Below are 13,140 nucleotides of genomic sequence, written 5' to 3' on the forward strand. Positions count from 1 at the left end.
TAATGGCTGCGGGGGGAAATCACAGGGAACGGCCTCACCCTCATCAGCTTCATATTCCCTTAAACTCAGGGTTCTGACTTCAGACATCTTGTATGTGCGGGGGGTGTGGCTTCCTGCAGAACAAGGGGCAAAGTGAGTCATCTGGGGCAAATCCAGTCATGTGACATGTAGAGATCCCCCTGCTATAATAACAGGAGTGAGAGGCAGTGAGAGACTGCTCCTTGGGAAGAGATAGAATACAGACAGTGAGAGACTGCTCCTTGGGAAGAGATAGAATACAGACAGTGAGAGACTGCTCCTTGGGAGGAGACAGAGATGACAGACAGTGAGAGACTGCTCCTTGGGAAGAGATAGAATACAGACAGTGAGAGACTGCTCCTTGGGAAGAGATAGAATACAGACAGTGAGAGACTGCTCCTTGGGAGGAGATAGAATACAGACAGTGAGAGACTGCTCCTTGGGAGGAGATAGAATACAGACAGTGAGAGACTGCTCCTTGGGAAGAGATAGAATACAGACAGGAGAGACTGCTCCTTGGGAAGAGATAGAATACAGACAGTGAGAGACTGCTCCTTGGGAAGAGATAGAATACAGACAGTGAGAGACTGCTCCTTGGGAAGAGATAGAATACAGACAGTGAGAGACTGCTCCTTGGGAGGAGATAGAATACAGACAGTGAGAGACTGCTCCTTGGGAAGAGATAGAATACAGACAGTGAGAGACTGCTCCTTGGGAAGAGATAGAATACAGACAGTGAGAGACTGCTCCTTGGGAAGAGATGGAATACAGACAGTGAGAGACTGCTCCTTGGGAAGAGATAGAATACAGACAGTGAGAGACTGCTCCTTGGGAAGAGATGGAATACAGACAGTGAGAGACTGCTCCTTGGGAAGAGATGGAATACAGACAGTGAGAGACTGCTCCTTGGGAAGAGATGGAATACAGACAGTGAGAGACTGCTCCTTGGGAAGAGATAGAATACAGACAGGAGAGACTGCTCCTTGGGAAGAGATTAGAATACAGACAGTGAGAGACTGCTCCTTGGGAAGAGATAGAATACAGACAGTGAGAGACTGCTCCTTGGGAAGAGATAGAATACAGACAGTGAGAGACTGCTCCTTGGGAAGAGATGGAATACAGACAGTGAGAGACTGCTCCTTGGGAAGAGATAGAATACAGACAGTGAGAGACTGCTCCTTGGGAAGAGATAGAATACAGACAGTGAGAGACTGCTCCTTGGGAAGAGATAGAATACAGACAGTGAGAGACTGCTCCTTGGGAAGAGATAGAATACAGACAGTGAGAGACTGCTCCTTGGGAAGAGATAGAATACAGACAGTGAGAGACTGCTCCTTGGGAAGAGATAGAATACAGACAGTGAGAGACTGCTCCTTGGGAGGAGATAGAATACAGACAGGAGAGACTGCTCCTTGGGAGGAGATAGAATACAGACAGTGAGAGACTGCTCCTTGGGAAGAGATAGAATACAGACAGGAGAGACTGCTCCTTGGGAAGAGATAGAATACAGACAGTGAGAGACTGCTCCTTGGGGAAGAGATAGAATACAGACAGTGAGAGACTGCTCCTTGGGAAGAGATAGAATACAGACAGTGAGAGACTGCTCCTTGGAGGAGATAGAATACAGACAGGAGAGACTGCTCCTTGGGAGGAGATAGAATACAGACAGTGAGAGACTGCTCCTTGGGAAGAGATAGAATACAGACAGTGAGAGACTGCTCCTTGGGAAGAGATGGAATACAGACAGTGAGAGACTGCTCCTTGGGAGGAGATAGAATACAGACAGTGAGAGACTGCTCCTTGGGAAGAGATAGAATACAGACAGTGAGAGACTGCTCCTTGGGAAGAGATAGAATACAGACAGTGAGAGACTGCTCCTTGGGAAGAGATAGAATACAGACAGGAGAGACTGCTCCTTGGGAAGAGATAGAATACAGACAGGAGAGACTGCTCCTTGGGAAGAGATAGAATACAGACAGGAGAGACTGCTCCTTGGGAAGAGATAGAATACAGACAGTGAGAGACTGCTCCTTGGGAAGAGATAGAATACAGACAGTGAGAGACTGCTCCTTAGGAAGAGATAGAATACAGACAGTGAGAGACTGCTCCTTGGGAACAGATAGAATACAGACAGTGAGAGACTGCTCCTTGGGAAGAGATAGAATACAGACAGTGAGAGACTGCTCCTTGGGAAGAGATAGAATACAGACAGTGAGAGACTGCTCCTTGGGAACAGATAGAATACAGACAGTGAGAGACTGCTCCTTGGGAAGAGATAGAATACAGACAGTGAGAGACTGCTCCTTGGGAAGAGATAGAATACAGACAGTGAGAGACTGCTCCTTGGGAGGAGATAGAATACAGACAGTGAGAGACTGCTCCTTGGGAGGAGATAGAATACAGACAGGAGAGACTGCTCCTTGGGAGGAGATAGAATACAGACAGTGAGAGACTGCTCCTTGGGAACAGATAGAATACAGACAGTGAGAGACTGCTCCTTGGGAGGAGAGACTGCTAGGAAACCGCTCACTTACCTGCAGCTGGAGCCGTTAGTACCATAGAGTTGCAAAACGGAAATGCTGCCATGGTAACCAGGTCGGACATGTTTGTACTCTTATTGCTCAGCTTCCTTTTCTCCTCTCAGGGCGAAGAATGACGAAGAGGAAAATGCGCGGCCATCTTTGTACCCCCAGGATACCAACAGCCGTGTGTGCCCTATTGCATGCTGGGAGTGCTGCGGCCATCTTTGTACCCCCAGGATACCAATAGCCGTGTGTGCCCTATTGCATGCTGGGAGCGTTGCGGCCATCTTTGTACCCCCAGCATACCAATAGCCGTGTGTGCCCTATTGCATGCTGGGAGTGCTGCGGCCATCTTTGTACCCCCAGCATACCAATAGCCGTGTGTGCCCTATTGCATGCTGGGAGCAAAGCGGCCATCTTTGTACCCCCAGCATACCAATAGCCGTGTGTGCCCTATTGCATGCTGGGAGTGCTGCGGCCATCTTTGTACCCCCAGGATACCACCAGCCGTGTGTGCCCTGTTGCATGCTGGGAGTGCTGCGCTGCTGTTCGGCCGATGGGTAGAAGTTGTACTTACAGTTCGGTGCGGGTTTGGGTTGTTGCCATATGACCCCCCCAGCCGGCAATGTGCCTTTGTATCACAGTAACTGTAGGTCCCCCCCCCCTAAAGCTCTACCCCTCCCCCCCCTAAAGCTCTACCATCCCCCCCCCCGGTATTCTGGCTGCACATTGGCTTTGGTCATTTCCAGGGAGAATTGTGGGTATTTCTGGGGCCACAGGATGTCAGGGCCGGATTTGTGGGCCTAGGGGGGCAAGCAGGCACCCCAACATCTGTATAGCCGCCACCCCCAGCCCTACTGTGTGTGTACCATGGCTCCGCCCATCTGTATCCCTACTGGCCATTCCCGCATTGCCCCTATCCCTGTATCCCTACTGGCCATTCCCGCATTGCCCCTATCCCTGTATCCCTACTGGCCATTCCCGCATTGCCCCTATCCCTGTATCCCTACTGGCCATTCCCGCATTGCCCCTATCCCTGTATCCCTACTGGCCATTCCCGCATTGCCCCTATCCCTGTATCCCTACTGGCCATTCCCCCATTGCCCCTATCCCTGTATTCCTACTGGCCATTCCCGCATTGCCCCTATCCCTGTATCCCTACTGGCCATTCCCGCATTGCCCCTATCCCTGTATCCCTACTGGCCATTCCCGCATTGCCCCTATCCCTGTATCCCTACTGGCCATTCCCGCATTGCCCCTATCCCTGTATCCCTACTGGCCATTCCCGCATTGCCCCTATCCCTGTATCCCTACTGGCCATTCCCGCATTGCCCCTATCCCTGTATCCCTACTGGCCATTCCCCCATTGCCCCTATCCCTGTATCCCTACTGGCCATTCCCGCATTGCCCCTATCCCTGTATCCCTACTGGCCATTCCCGCATTGCCCCTATCCCTGTATCCCTACTGGCCATTCCCGCATTGCCCCTATCCCTGTATCCCTACTGGCCATTCCCGCATTGCCCCTATCCCTGTATCCCTACCGGCCATTCCCGCATTGCCCCTATCCCTGTATCCCTACTGGCCATTCCCCCATTGCCCCTATCCCTGTATTCCTACTGGCCATTCCCGCATTGCCCCTATCCCTGTATCCCTACCGGCCATTCCCCCATTGCCCCTATCCCTGTATTCCTACTGGCCATTCCCGCATTGCCCCTATCCCTGTATCCCTACTGGCCATTCCCGCATTGCCCCTATCCCTGTATCCCTACTGGCCATTCCCGCATTGCCCCTATCCCTGTATCCCTACTGGCCATTCCCGCATTGCCCCTATCCCTGTATCCCTACTGGCCATTCCCGCATTGCCCCTATCCCTGTATCCCTACTGGCCATTCCCGCATTGCCCCTATCCCTGTATCCCTACTGGCCATTCCCGCATTGCCCCTATCCCTGTATCCCTACTGGCCATTCCCGCATTGCCCCTATCCCTGTATTCCTACTGGCCATTCCCGCATTGCCCCTATCCCTGTATCCCTACTGGCCATTCCCGCATTGCCCCTATCCCTGTATCCCTACTGGCCATTCCCGCATTGCCCCTATCCCTGTATCCCTACTGGCCATTCCCGCATTGCCCCTATCCCTGTATCCCTACTGGCCATTCCCGGCATTGCCCCTATCCCTGTATCCCTACCGGCCATTCCCGCATTGCCCCTATCCCTGTATCCCTACTGGCCATTCCCGCATTGCCCCTATCCCTGTATCCCTACTGGCCAATCCCGCATTGCCCCTATCCCTGTATCCCTACTGGCCATTCCCCGCATTGCCCCTATCCCTGTATCCCTACTGGCCAATCCCGCATTGCCCCTATCCCTGTATCCCTACTGGCCATTCCCGCATTGCCCCTATCCCTGTATTCCTACTGGCCAATCCCGCATTGCCCCTATCCCTGTATTCCTACTGGCCATTCCCGCATTGCCCCTATCCCTGTATCCCTACTGGCCATTCCCGCATTGCCCCTATCCCTGTATCCCTACTGGCTATTCCCGCATTGCCCCTATCCCTGTATCCCTACTGGCCATTCCCGCATTGCCCCTATCCCTGTATCCCTACTGGCCATTCCCGCATTGCCCCTATCCCTGTATTCCTACTGGCCATTCCCGCATTGCCCCTATCCCTGTATTCCTACTGGCCATTCCCGCATTGCCCCTATCCCTGTATTCCTACTGGCCATTCCCGCATTGCCCCTATCCCTGTATCCCTACTGGCCATTCCCGCATTGCCCCTATCCGTGCCCTCACACTCTAATTGCATAATAAAGACTCGTTATCTTGTCCGGAGAAGGGCAAAGCGCAAGCTCTCCGGCCGAGCAGTGACATCACCATCATGTGACCCAGGCACTGGTGACTCTTTGCCCCCCACAGCGGCGGTACCTCAGGCCAACGTGTCGCTACCTCAGGGGGCTGTGTATGGGGGAAGCCACACGGGGCTACTAGTAGCAGCTACTTGTTGCGGCTACAGACACAGACAATGCTGATCACTGTCTCTGAGTGAGTTTAGCAGAGGGAATTCTCAGTACTGTCTATGGCAGGGGGTTCAAGTAGCTGCTACTAAGTAGCTCTGTGTGGCTTCCCCTAATAGCACAGCATGGGTTTCTTCCGGTTGAACATTTTGTGCTACATAAATATTCTTGGTAGGTTCATTATACACAAAATGTGACTAAATGGATTAAAGGGGACACTAAACCCTGTGGCACAGCGTGGCTCAACCAAATGTTACTCAGCCGCTGTTGGACTACAACTCCCAGAATAATGTAACATATAATGAAGGGTGAGGCATGCTGGGAGCTGTAGTCCAGCAACATCCGAGTAAAGCAATATTGCATTCCTTTAATTCTAGGGTAAATAGATTGTAAGCTCTGCGGGGCAGGGACCTCCATCCTCTTGTGTCTTTGACTCTTATCTTATTACAATTGTATTTATTTGTATTTATTTGTGTTTATTGTAATACTATTATAAGACTTATTAACCCCCTGTTTGTATTAATGAATCCTACTGTACAGCGCTGGGTGCATAAGTAGCACTTTATAAATAAACATACATACATACATACATAGAGGTGGCCCTGGGAATTTACCTTAGTAACCAGCATAGCAACCAGACAATAGTTCACATTCCCCATAATATCCTATCATTGTAATGTCCCATCATTTCCCAGTTGTGCCCCTTAACTCCCCCATAAAGTCCTATTTCCCCGGAATACCCCATACCCTCAGTGTTCCCAGGCATTACAGAGCACTTATTATGGGATGTTTGGGGGGACAGGCTGTTATCTTCCCAGCAGCTGTGCTCCTCTCTTCCACTAGGTGGGGACAGAGTCCATTAGAAGGGCCCCCTGTGCAGTACCGCTTGCTGCCACTGGAGGGAACAGCCAGTCATTGGGAGTGAAAGGGTTACATATATAACATGGGGCCTTATCCCTGCCCAGTCCAACAGCCACTAACCCTGCCAGCCCACTGGGAGAGAATGGCAGCCATTGTGCAGGATACATGGAATGCCCATGACTTCAGCTGGGAGGGGCCCATCCCCTCAGGAATATCGGCCCAGATCATGGCTAACCCCACCCAGTATCAGCCAGATCCAAGGTGTGGCTCTCCAGCAGCCAACTCCCAGCATGCCCTGCCAGCCTAGGGGCACCACTGGTTGGCGGGACTGGGAGATTGTTCAGACCACTGGTTGGCGGGACTGGGAGATTGTTCAGACCACTGGTTGGTGGAACTGGGAGATTGTTCAGACCACTGGTTGGCGGGACTGGGAGATTGTTCAGACCACTGGTTGGCGGAACTGGGAGATTGTTCAGACCACTGGTTGGTGGAACTGGGAGATTGTTCAGACCACTGGTTGGTGGGACTGGGAGATTGTTCAGACCACTGGTTGGTGGGACTGGGAGATTGTTCAGACCACTGGTTGGTGGAACTGGGAGATTGTTCAGACCACTGGTTGGTGGGACTGGGAGATTGTTCAGACCACTGGTTGGCGGGACTGGGAGATTGTTCAGACCACTGGTTGGTGGGACTGGGAGATTGTTCAGACCACTGGTTGGTGGAACTGGGAGATTGTTCAGACCACTGGTTGGTGGAACTGGGAGATTGTTCAGACCACTGGTTGGTGGAACTGGGAGATTGTTCAGACCACTGGTTGGTGGGACTGGGAGATTGTTCAGACCACTGGTTGGTGGGACTGGGAGATTGTTTAGACCACTGGTTGGTGGAACTGGGAGATTGTTCAGACCACTGGTTGGCGGGACTGGGAGATTGTTCAGACCACTGGTTGGCGGGACTGGGAGATTGTTCAGACCACTGGTTGGCGGGACTGGGAGATTGTTCAGACCACTGGTTGGCGGGACTGGGAGATTGTTCAGACCACTGGTTGGCGGGACTGGGAGATTGTTCAGACCACTGGTTGGCGGGACTGGGAGATTGTTCAGACCACTGGTTGGCGGAACTGGGAGATTGTTCAGACCACTGGTTGGTGGAACTGGGAGATTGTTCAGACCACTGGTTGGTGGGACTGGGAGATTGTTCAGACCACTGGTTGGTGGGACTGGGAGATTGTTCAGACCACTGGTTGGTGGAACTGGGAGATTGTTCAGACCACTGGTTGGTGGGACTGGGAGATTGTTCAGACCACTGGTTGGCGGGACTGGGAGATTGTTCAGACCACTGGTTGGTGGGACTGGGAGATTGTTCAGACCACTGGTTGGTGGAACTGGGAGATTGTTCAGACCACTGGTTGGTGGAACTGGGAGATTGTTCAGACCACTGGTTGGTGGAACTGGGAGATTGTTCAGACCACTGGTTGGTGGGACTGGGAGATTGTTCAGACCACTGGTTGGTGGGACTGGGAGATTGTTTAGACCACTGGTTGGTGGAACTGGGAGATTGTTCAGACCACTGGTTGGCGGGACTGGGAGATTGTTCAGACCACTGGTTGGCGGGACTGGGAGATTGTTCAGACCACTGGTTGGCGGGACTGGGAGATTGTTTAGACCACTGGTTGGCGGGACTGGGAGATTGTTCAGACCACTGGTTGGCGGGACTGGGAGATTGTTCAGACCACTGGTTGGCGGGACTGGGAGATTGTTCAGACCACTGGTTGGCGGGACTGGGAGATTGTTCAGACCACTGGTTGGCGGAACTGGGAGATTGTTCAGACCACTTGTTGGCGGGACTGGGAGATTGTTCAGACCACTGGTTGGTGGAACTGGGAGATTGTTCAGACCACTGGTTGGTGGAACTGGGAGATTGTTCAGACCACTGGTTGGCGGGACTGGGAGATTGTTCAGACCACTGGTTGGCGGGACTGGGAGATTGTTCAGACCACTGGTTGGTGGGACTGGGAGATTGTTCAGACCACTGGTTGGTGGAACTGGGAGATTGTTCAGACCACTGGTTGGTGGGACTGGGAGATTGTTCAGACCACTGGTTGGCGGGACTGGGAGATTGTTCAGACCACTGGTTGGTGGAACTGGGAGATTGTTCAGACCACTGGTTGGCGGGACTGGAGTCTGATGAAGGGGCAAGTTGGAGTACAGAGTGGCACAGGGGTCAGTATTGAGGGGCCACTTCTCCCCAATAGCAACACCTGAGGATTCTTTATTCTCCCTGTGTTTGTGGGGACGGGGGGCAAATAAAGTGGGTTTGTACATATCAATGGACTAGAGGAGAATAAAGGGAAACTAAACGCGAGTAGGAAATGAAGCGACATATTAATGAGGGCAATGCCCATAATCCCCCCATTGGGTTACAGAGAGGCACAAGGAATGGGCGGGGGGGGCTGGACACGTCCGATGTTTCTAGGGGAGAGTTAGGGGCCCCGCTGAGCCGAGTTACTGCTTTGGCCGCACAGACAATGGCGCCTCAGTGCAGCTCATGTTACAGCTTCATACAGCGTTTCCCCCCTACACATGGGACTGATTCCGGAACATTCCCTGCACCAACCCCGGGCGGCACTTTCATCCACTAAACCCTATCGATTAGTAACATGGGGATCAGTAATGTGGGAGTATCGGTCAGTAACTCGGGGAGGATCGTTCAGTAACTCGGGGAGGATCGGTCGGTAACTCTGGGAATATCAGTCGGTAACTCGGGGAGGATCGGTCGGTAACTCGGGGAGGATCGGTCGGTAACTCGGGGAGGATCGGTCGGTAACTCTGGGAGTATCGGTCAGTAACTCGGGGAGGATCGGTCAGTAACTCGGGGAATATCGGTCGGTAACTCGGGGAGGATCGGTCAGTAACTCTGGGAATATCGGTCGGTAACTCGGGGAGGATCGGTCGGTAACTCGGGGAGGATCGGTCAGTAACTCGGGGAGGATCGGTCAGTAACTCTGGGAATATCGGTCGGTAACTCGGGGAGGATCGGTCGGTAACTCGGGGAGGATCGGTCGGTAACTCGGGGAGGATCGGTCGGTAACTCGGGGAGTATCGGTCGGTAACTCGAGGAGGATCGGTCAGTAACTCGGGGAGGATCGGTCAGTAAACTCGGGGAGGATCGGTCAGTAACTCGGGGAGTATCGGTACTCGGGGAGGATCGGTCAGTAACTCGGGGAGGATCGGTCAGTAAACTCGGGGAGTATCGGTCGGCAACTCGGGGAGGATCGGTCGGCAACTCGGGGAGGATCGGTCGGCAACTCGGGGAGGATCGGTCGGCAACTCGGGGAGGATCGGTCGGCAACTCGGGGAGTATCGGTCGGCAACTCGGGGAGGATCGGTCGGCAACTCGGGGAGGATCGGTCGGCAACTCGGGGAGTATCGGTCGGTAACTCTGGGAATATCGGTCGGTAACTCTGGGAATATCGGTCGGTAACTCGGGGAGGATCGGTCAGAAACTCGGGGAGTATCGGTCAGTAACTCTGGGAATATCGGTCGGTAACTCTGGGAATATCGGTCGGTAACTCGGGGAGGATCGGTCGGTATCGGTCAGTAACTCTGGGAATATCGGTCGGTAACTCTGGGAATATCGGTCGGTAACTCGGGGAGGATCGGTCGGTAACTCTGGGAATATCGGTCGGTAACTCGGGGAGGATCGGTCGGTAACTCTGGGAATATCGGTCGGTAACTCGGGGAGGATCGGTCGGTAACTCTGGGAATATCGGTCGGTAACTCGGGGAGGATCGGTCGGTAACTGGGGGAGTATCGGTTGGTAACTGGGGGAGGATCGGTCGGTAACTCGGGGAGGATCGGTCGGTAACTGGGGGAGGATCGGTCGGTAACTCGGGGAGTATCGGTCGGTAACTCGGGGAGGATCGGTCGGTAACTCGGGGAGGATCGGTCGGCAACTCGGGGAGGATCGGTCGGCAACTCGGGGAGTATCGGTCGGCAACTCGGGGAGGATCGGTCAGTAACTCTGGGAATATCAGTCGGTAACTCTGGGAATATCGGTCGGTAACTCGGGGAGGATCGGTCGGTAACTCTGGGAATATCGGTCCCCCCTACACATGGGACTGATTCCGGAACATTCCCTGCACCAACCCCGGGCGGCACTTTCATCCACTAAACCCTATCGATTAGTAACATGGGGATCAGTAATGTGGGAGTATCGGTCAGTAACTCGGGGAGGATCGGTCAGTAACTCGGGGAGGATCGGTCAGTAACTCGGGGAGGATCGGTCAGTAACTCTGGGAATATCGGTCGGTAACTCGGGGAGGATCGGTCGGTAACTCGGGGAGGATCGGTCGGTAACTCGGGGAGGATCGGTCGGTAACTCGGGGAGGATCGGTCAGTAACTCGGGGAGGATCGGTCAGTAACTCGGGGAGGATCGGTCAGTAACTCGGGGAGGATCGGTCAGTAACTCTGGGAATATCGGTCGGTAACTCGGGGAGGATCGGTCGGTAACTCGGGGAGGATCGTCGGTAACTCGGGATGGATCGGTCGGTAACTCTGGGAGGATCGGTCGGTAACTCGGGGAGTATCGGTCAGTAACTCGGGGAGGATCGGTCAGTAACTCGGGGAGGATCGGTCAGTAACTCTGGGAATATCGGTCGGTAACTCGGGGAAGATCGGTCGGTAACTCGGGGAGGATCGGTCGGTAACTCGGGATGGATCGGTCGGTAACTCGGGGAGGATCGGTCGGTAACTCGGGGAGGATCGGTCGGTAACTCGGGGAGTATCGGTCGGTAACTCGAGGAGGATCGGTCAGTAACTCGGGGAGGATCGGTCAGTAAACTCGGGGAGGATCGGTCAGTAACTCGGGGAGTATCGGTACTCGGGGAGGATCGGTCAGTAACTCGGGGAGGATCGGTCAGTAAACTCGGGGAGTATCGGTCGGCAACTCGGGGAGGATCGGTCGGCAACTCGGGGAGGATCGGTCGGCAACTCGGGGAGGATCGGTCGGCAACTCGGGGGAGTATCGGTCGGCAACTCGGGGAGGATCGGTCGGCAACTCGGGGAGGATCGGTCGGCAACTCGGGGAGTATCGGTCGGTAACTCTGGGAATATCGGTCGGTAACTCTGGGAATATCGGTCGGTAACTCGGGGAGGATCGGTCAGAAACTCGGGGAGTATCGGTCAGTAACTCTGGGAATATCGGTCGGTAACTCTGGGAATATCGGTCGGTAACTCGGGGAGGATCGGTCGGTATCGGTCAGTAACTCTGGGAATATCGGTCGGTAACTCTGGGGAATATCGGTCGGTAAACTCGGGGAGGATCGGTCGGTAACTCTGGGAATATCGGTCGGTAACTCGGGGAGGATCGGTCGGTAACTCTGGGAATATCGGTCGGTAACTCGGGGAGGATCGGTCGGTAACTCTGGGAATATCGGTCGGTAACTCGGGGAGGATCGGTCGGTAACTGGGGGAGTATCGGTCGGTAACTGGGGGAGGATCGGTCGGTAACTCGGGGAGGATCGGTCGGTAACTCGGGGAGGATCGGTCGGTAACTGGGGGAGGATCGGTCGGTAACTCGGGGAGTATCGGTCGGTAACTCGGGGAGGATCGGTCGGTAACTCGGGGAGGATCGGTCGGCAACTCGGGGAGGATCGTCGGCAACTCGGGAGTATCGGTCGGCAACTCGGGGAGGATCGGTCAGTAACTCTGGGAATATCAGTCGGTAACTCTGGGAATATCGGTCGGTAACTCGGGGAGGATCGGTCGGTAACTCTGGGAATATCGGTCGGTAACTCGGGGAGGATCGGTCGGTAACTCTGGGAATATCGGTCGGTAACTCGGGGAGGATCGGTCGGTAACTGGGGGAGTATCGGTCGGTAACTGGGGGAGGATCGGTCGGTAACTCGGGGAGGATCGGTCGGTAACTCGGGGAGGATCGGTCGGTAACTGGGGGAGGATCGGTCGGCAACTCGGGGAGGATCGGTCGGCAACTCGGGGAGGATCGGTCGGCAACTCGGGGAGGATCGGTCGGTAACTCTGGGAGGATCGGTCGGTAACTCTGGGAGGATCGGTCGGTAACTCTGGGAATATCAGTCGGTAACTCGGGGAGGATCGGTCGGTAACTCAGGGAGGATCGGTCAGTAACATACACATACTCACACATATACACTTATACACTGATACACACACTCACACACACAAATACACACACACATATACACTCGTACACATACTCACACACTCACACAAATACACACACACATATACACTCGTACACATACTCACACACTCACACAAATACACACACACATATACACTCGCACACATACTCACACACTCACACAAATACACACACACATATACACTCGTACACATACACACACACTCACACAAATACACACACACATATACACTCGCACACATACTCACACACTCACACAAATACACACACACATATACACTCGCACACATACTCACACACTCACACAAATACACACACACATATACACTCGTACACATACTCACACACTCACACAAATACACACACACATATACACTCGCACACATACTCACACACTCACACAAATACACACACACATATACACTCGTACACATACACACACACTCACACAAATACACACACACATATACACTCGTACACATACACACACACTCACACAAACACACACACATATACACTCGTACACACACACTCACAC

At 53.6% G+C, this 13,140-nt stretch overlaps 1 protein-coding gene across 3 annotated transcripts in view; it reads right to left on the reverse strand.

Annotated features, from left to right (window-relative positions):
- The window catches only part of ppp1r35 (protein phosphatase 1 regulatory subunit 35), a 23,060-nt gene extending 20,247 nt beyond the window's left edge, over positions 1-2,813 (reverse strand). The window contains exons 1-2 of one of the 3 annotated variants that reach the window (XM_031899634.1): positions 2,553-2,813; positions 1-113 (exon numbers count right to left, since the gene is read on the reverse strand). The exon at positions 1-113 is cut by the window's left edge and continues 120 nt beyond it. In XM_031899634.1, the coding sequence (XP_031755494.1) occupies positions 1-113; positions 2,553-2,622 (183 nt within the window). In that variant the 5' untranslated portion in view covers positions 2,623-2,813. Of the gene's footprint in view, positions 114-2,500; positions 2,526-2,552 lie in introns of those variants that run through there. The other 2 variants (XM_031899633.1, XM_031899635.1) reach the window with 2 other exon arrangements.
- Positions 2,814-13,140: the final 10,327 nt, after the last annotated feature.

Source organism: Xenopus tropicalis, chromosome 3, assembly GCF_000004195.4.
Source record: "Xenopus tropicalis strain Nigerian chromosome 3, UCB_Xtro_10.0, whole genome shotgun sequence".
NCBI classification, from domain to species: Eukaryota; Metazoa; Chordata; class Amphibia; order Anura; family Pipidae; genus Xenopus; species Xenopus tropicalis.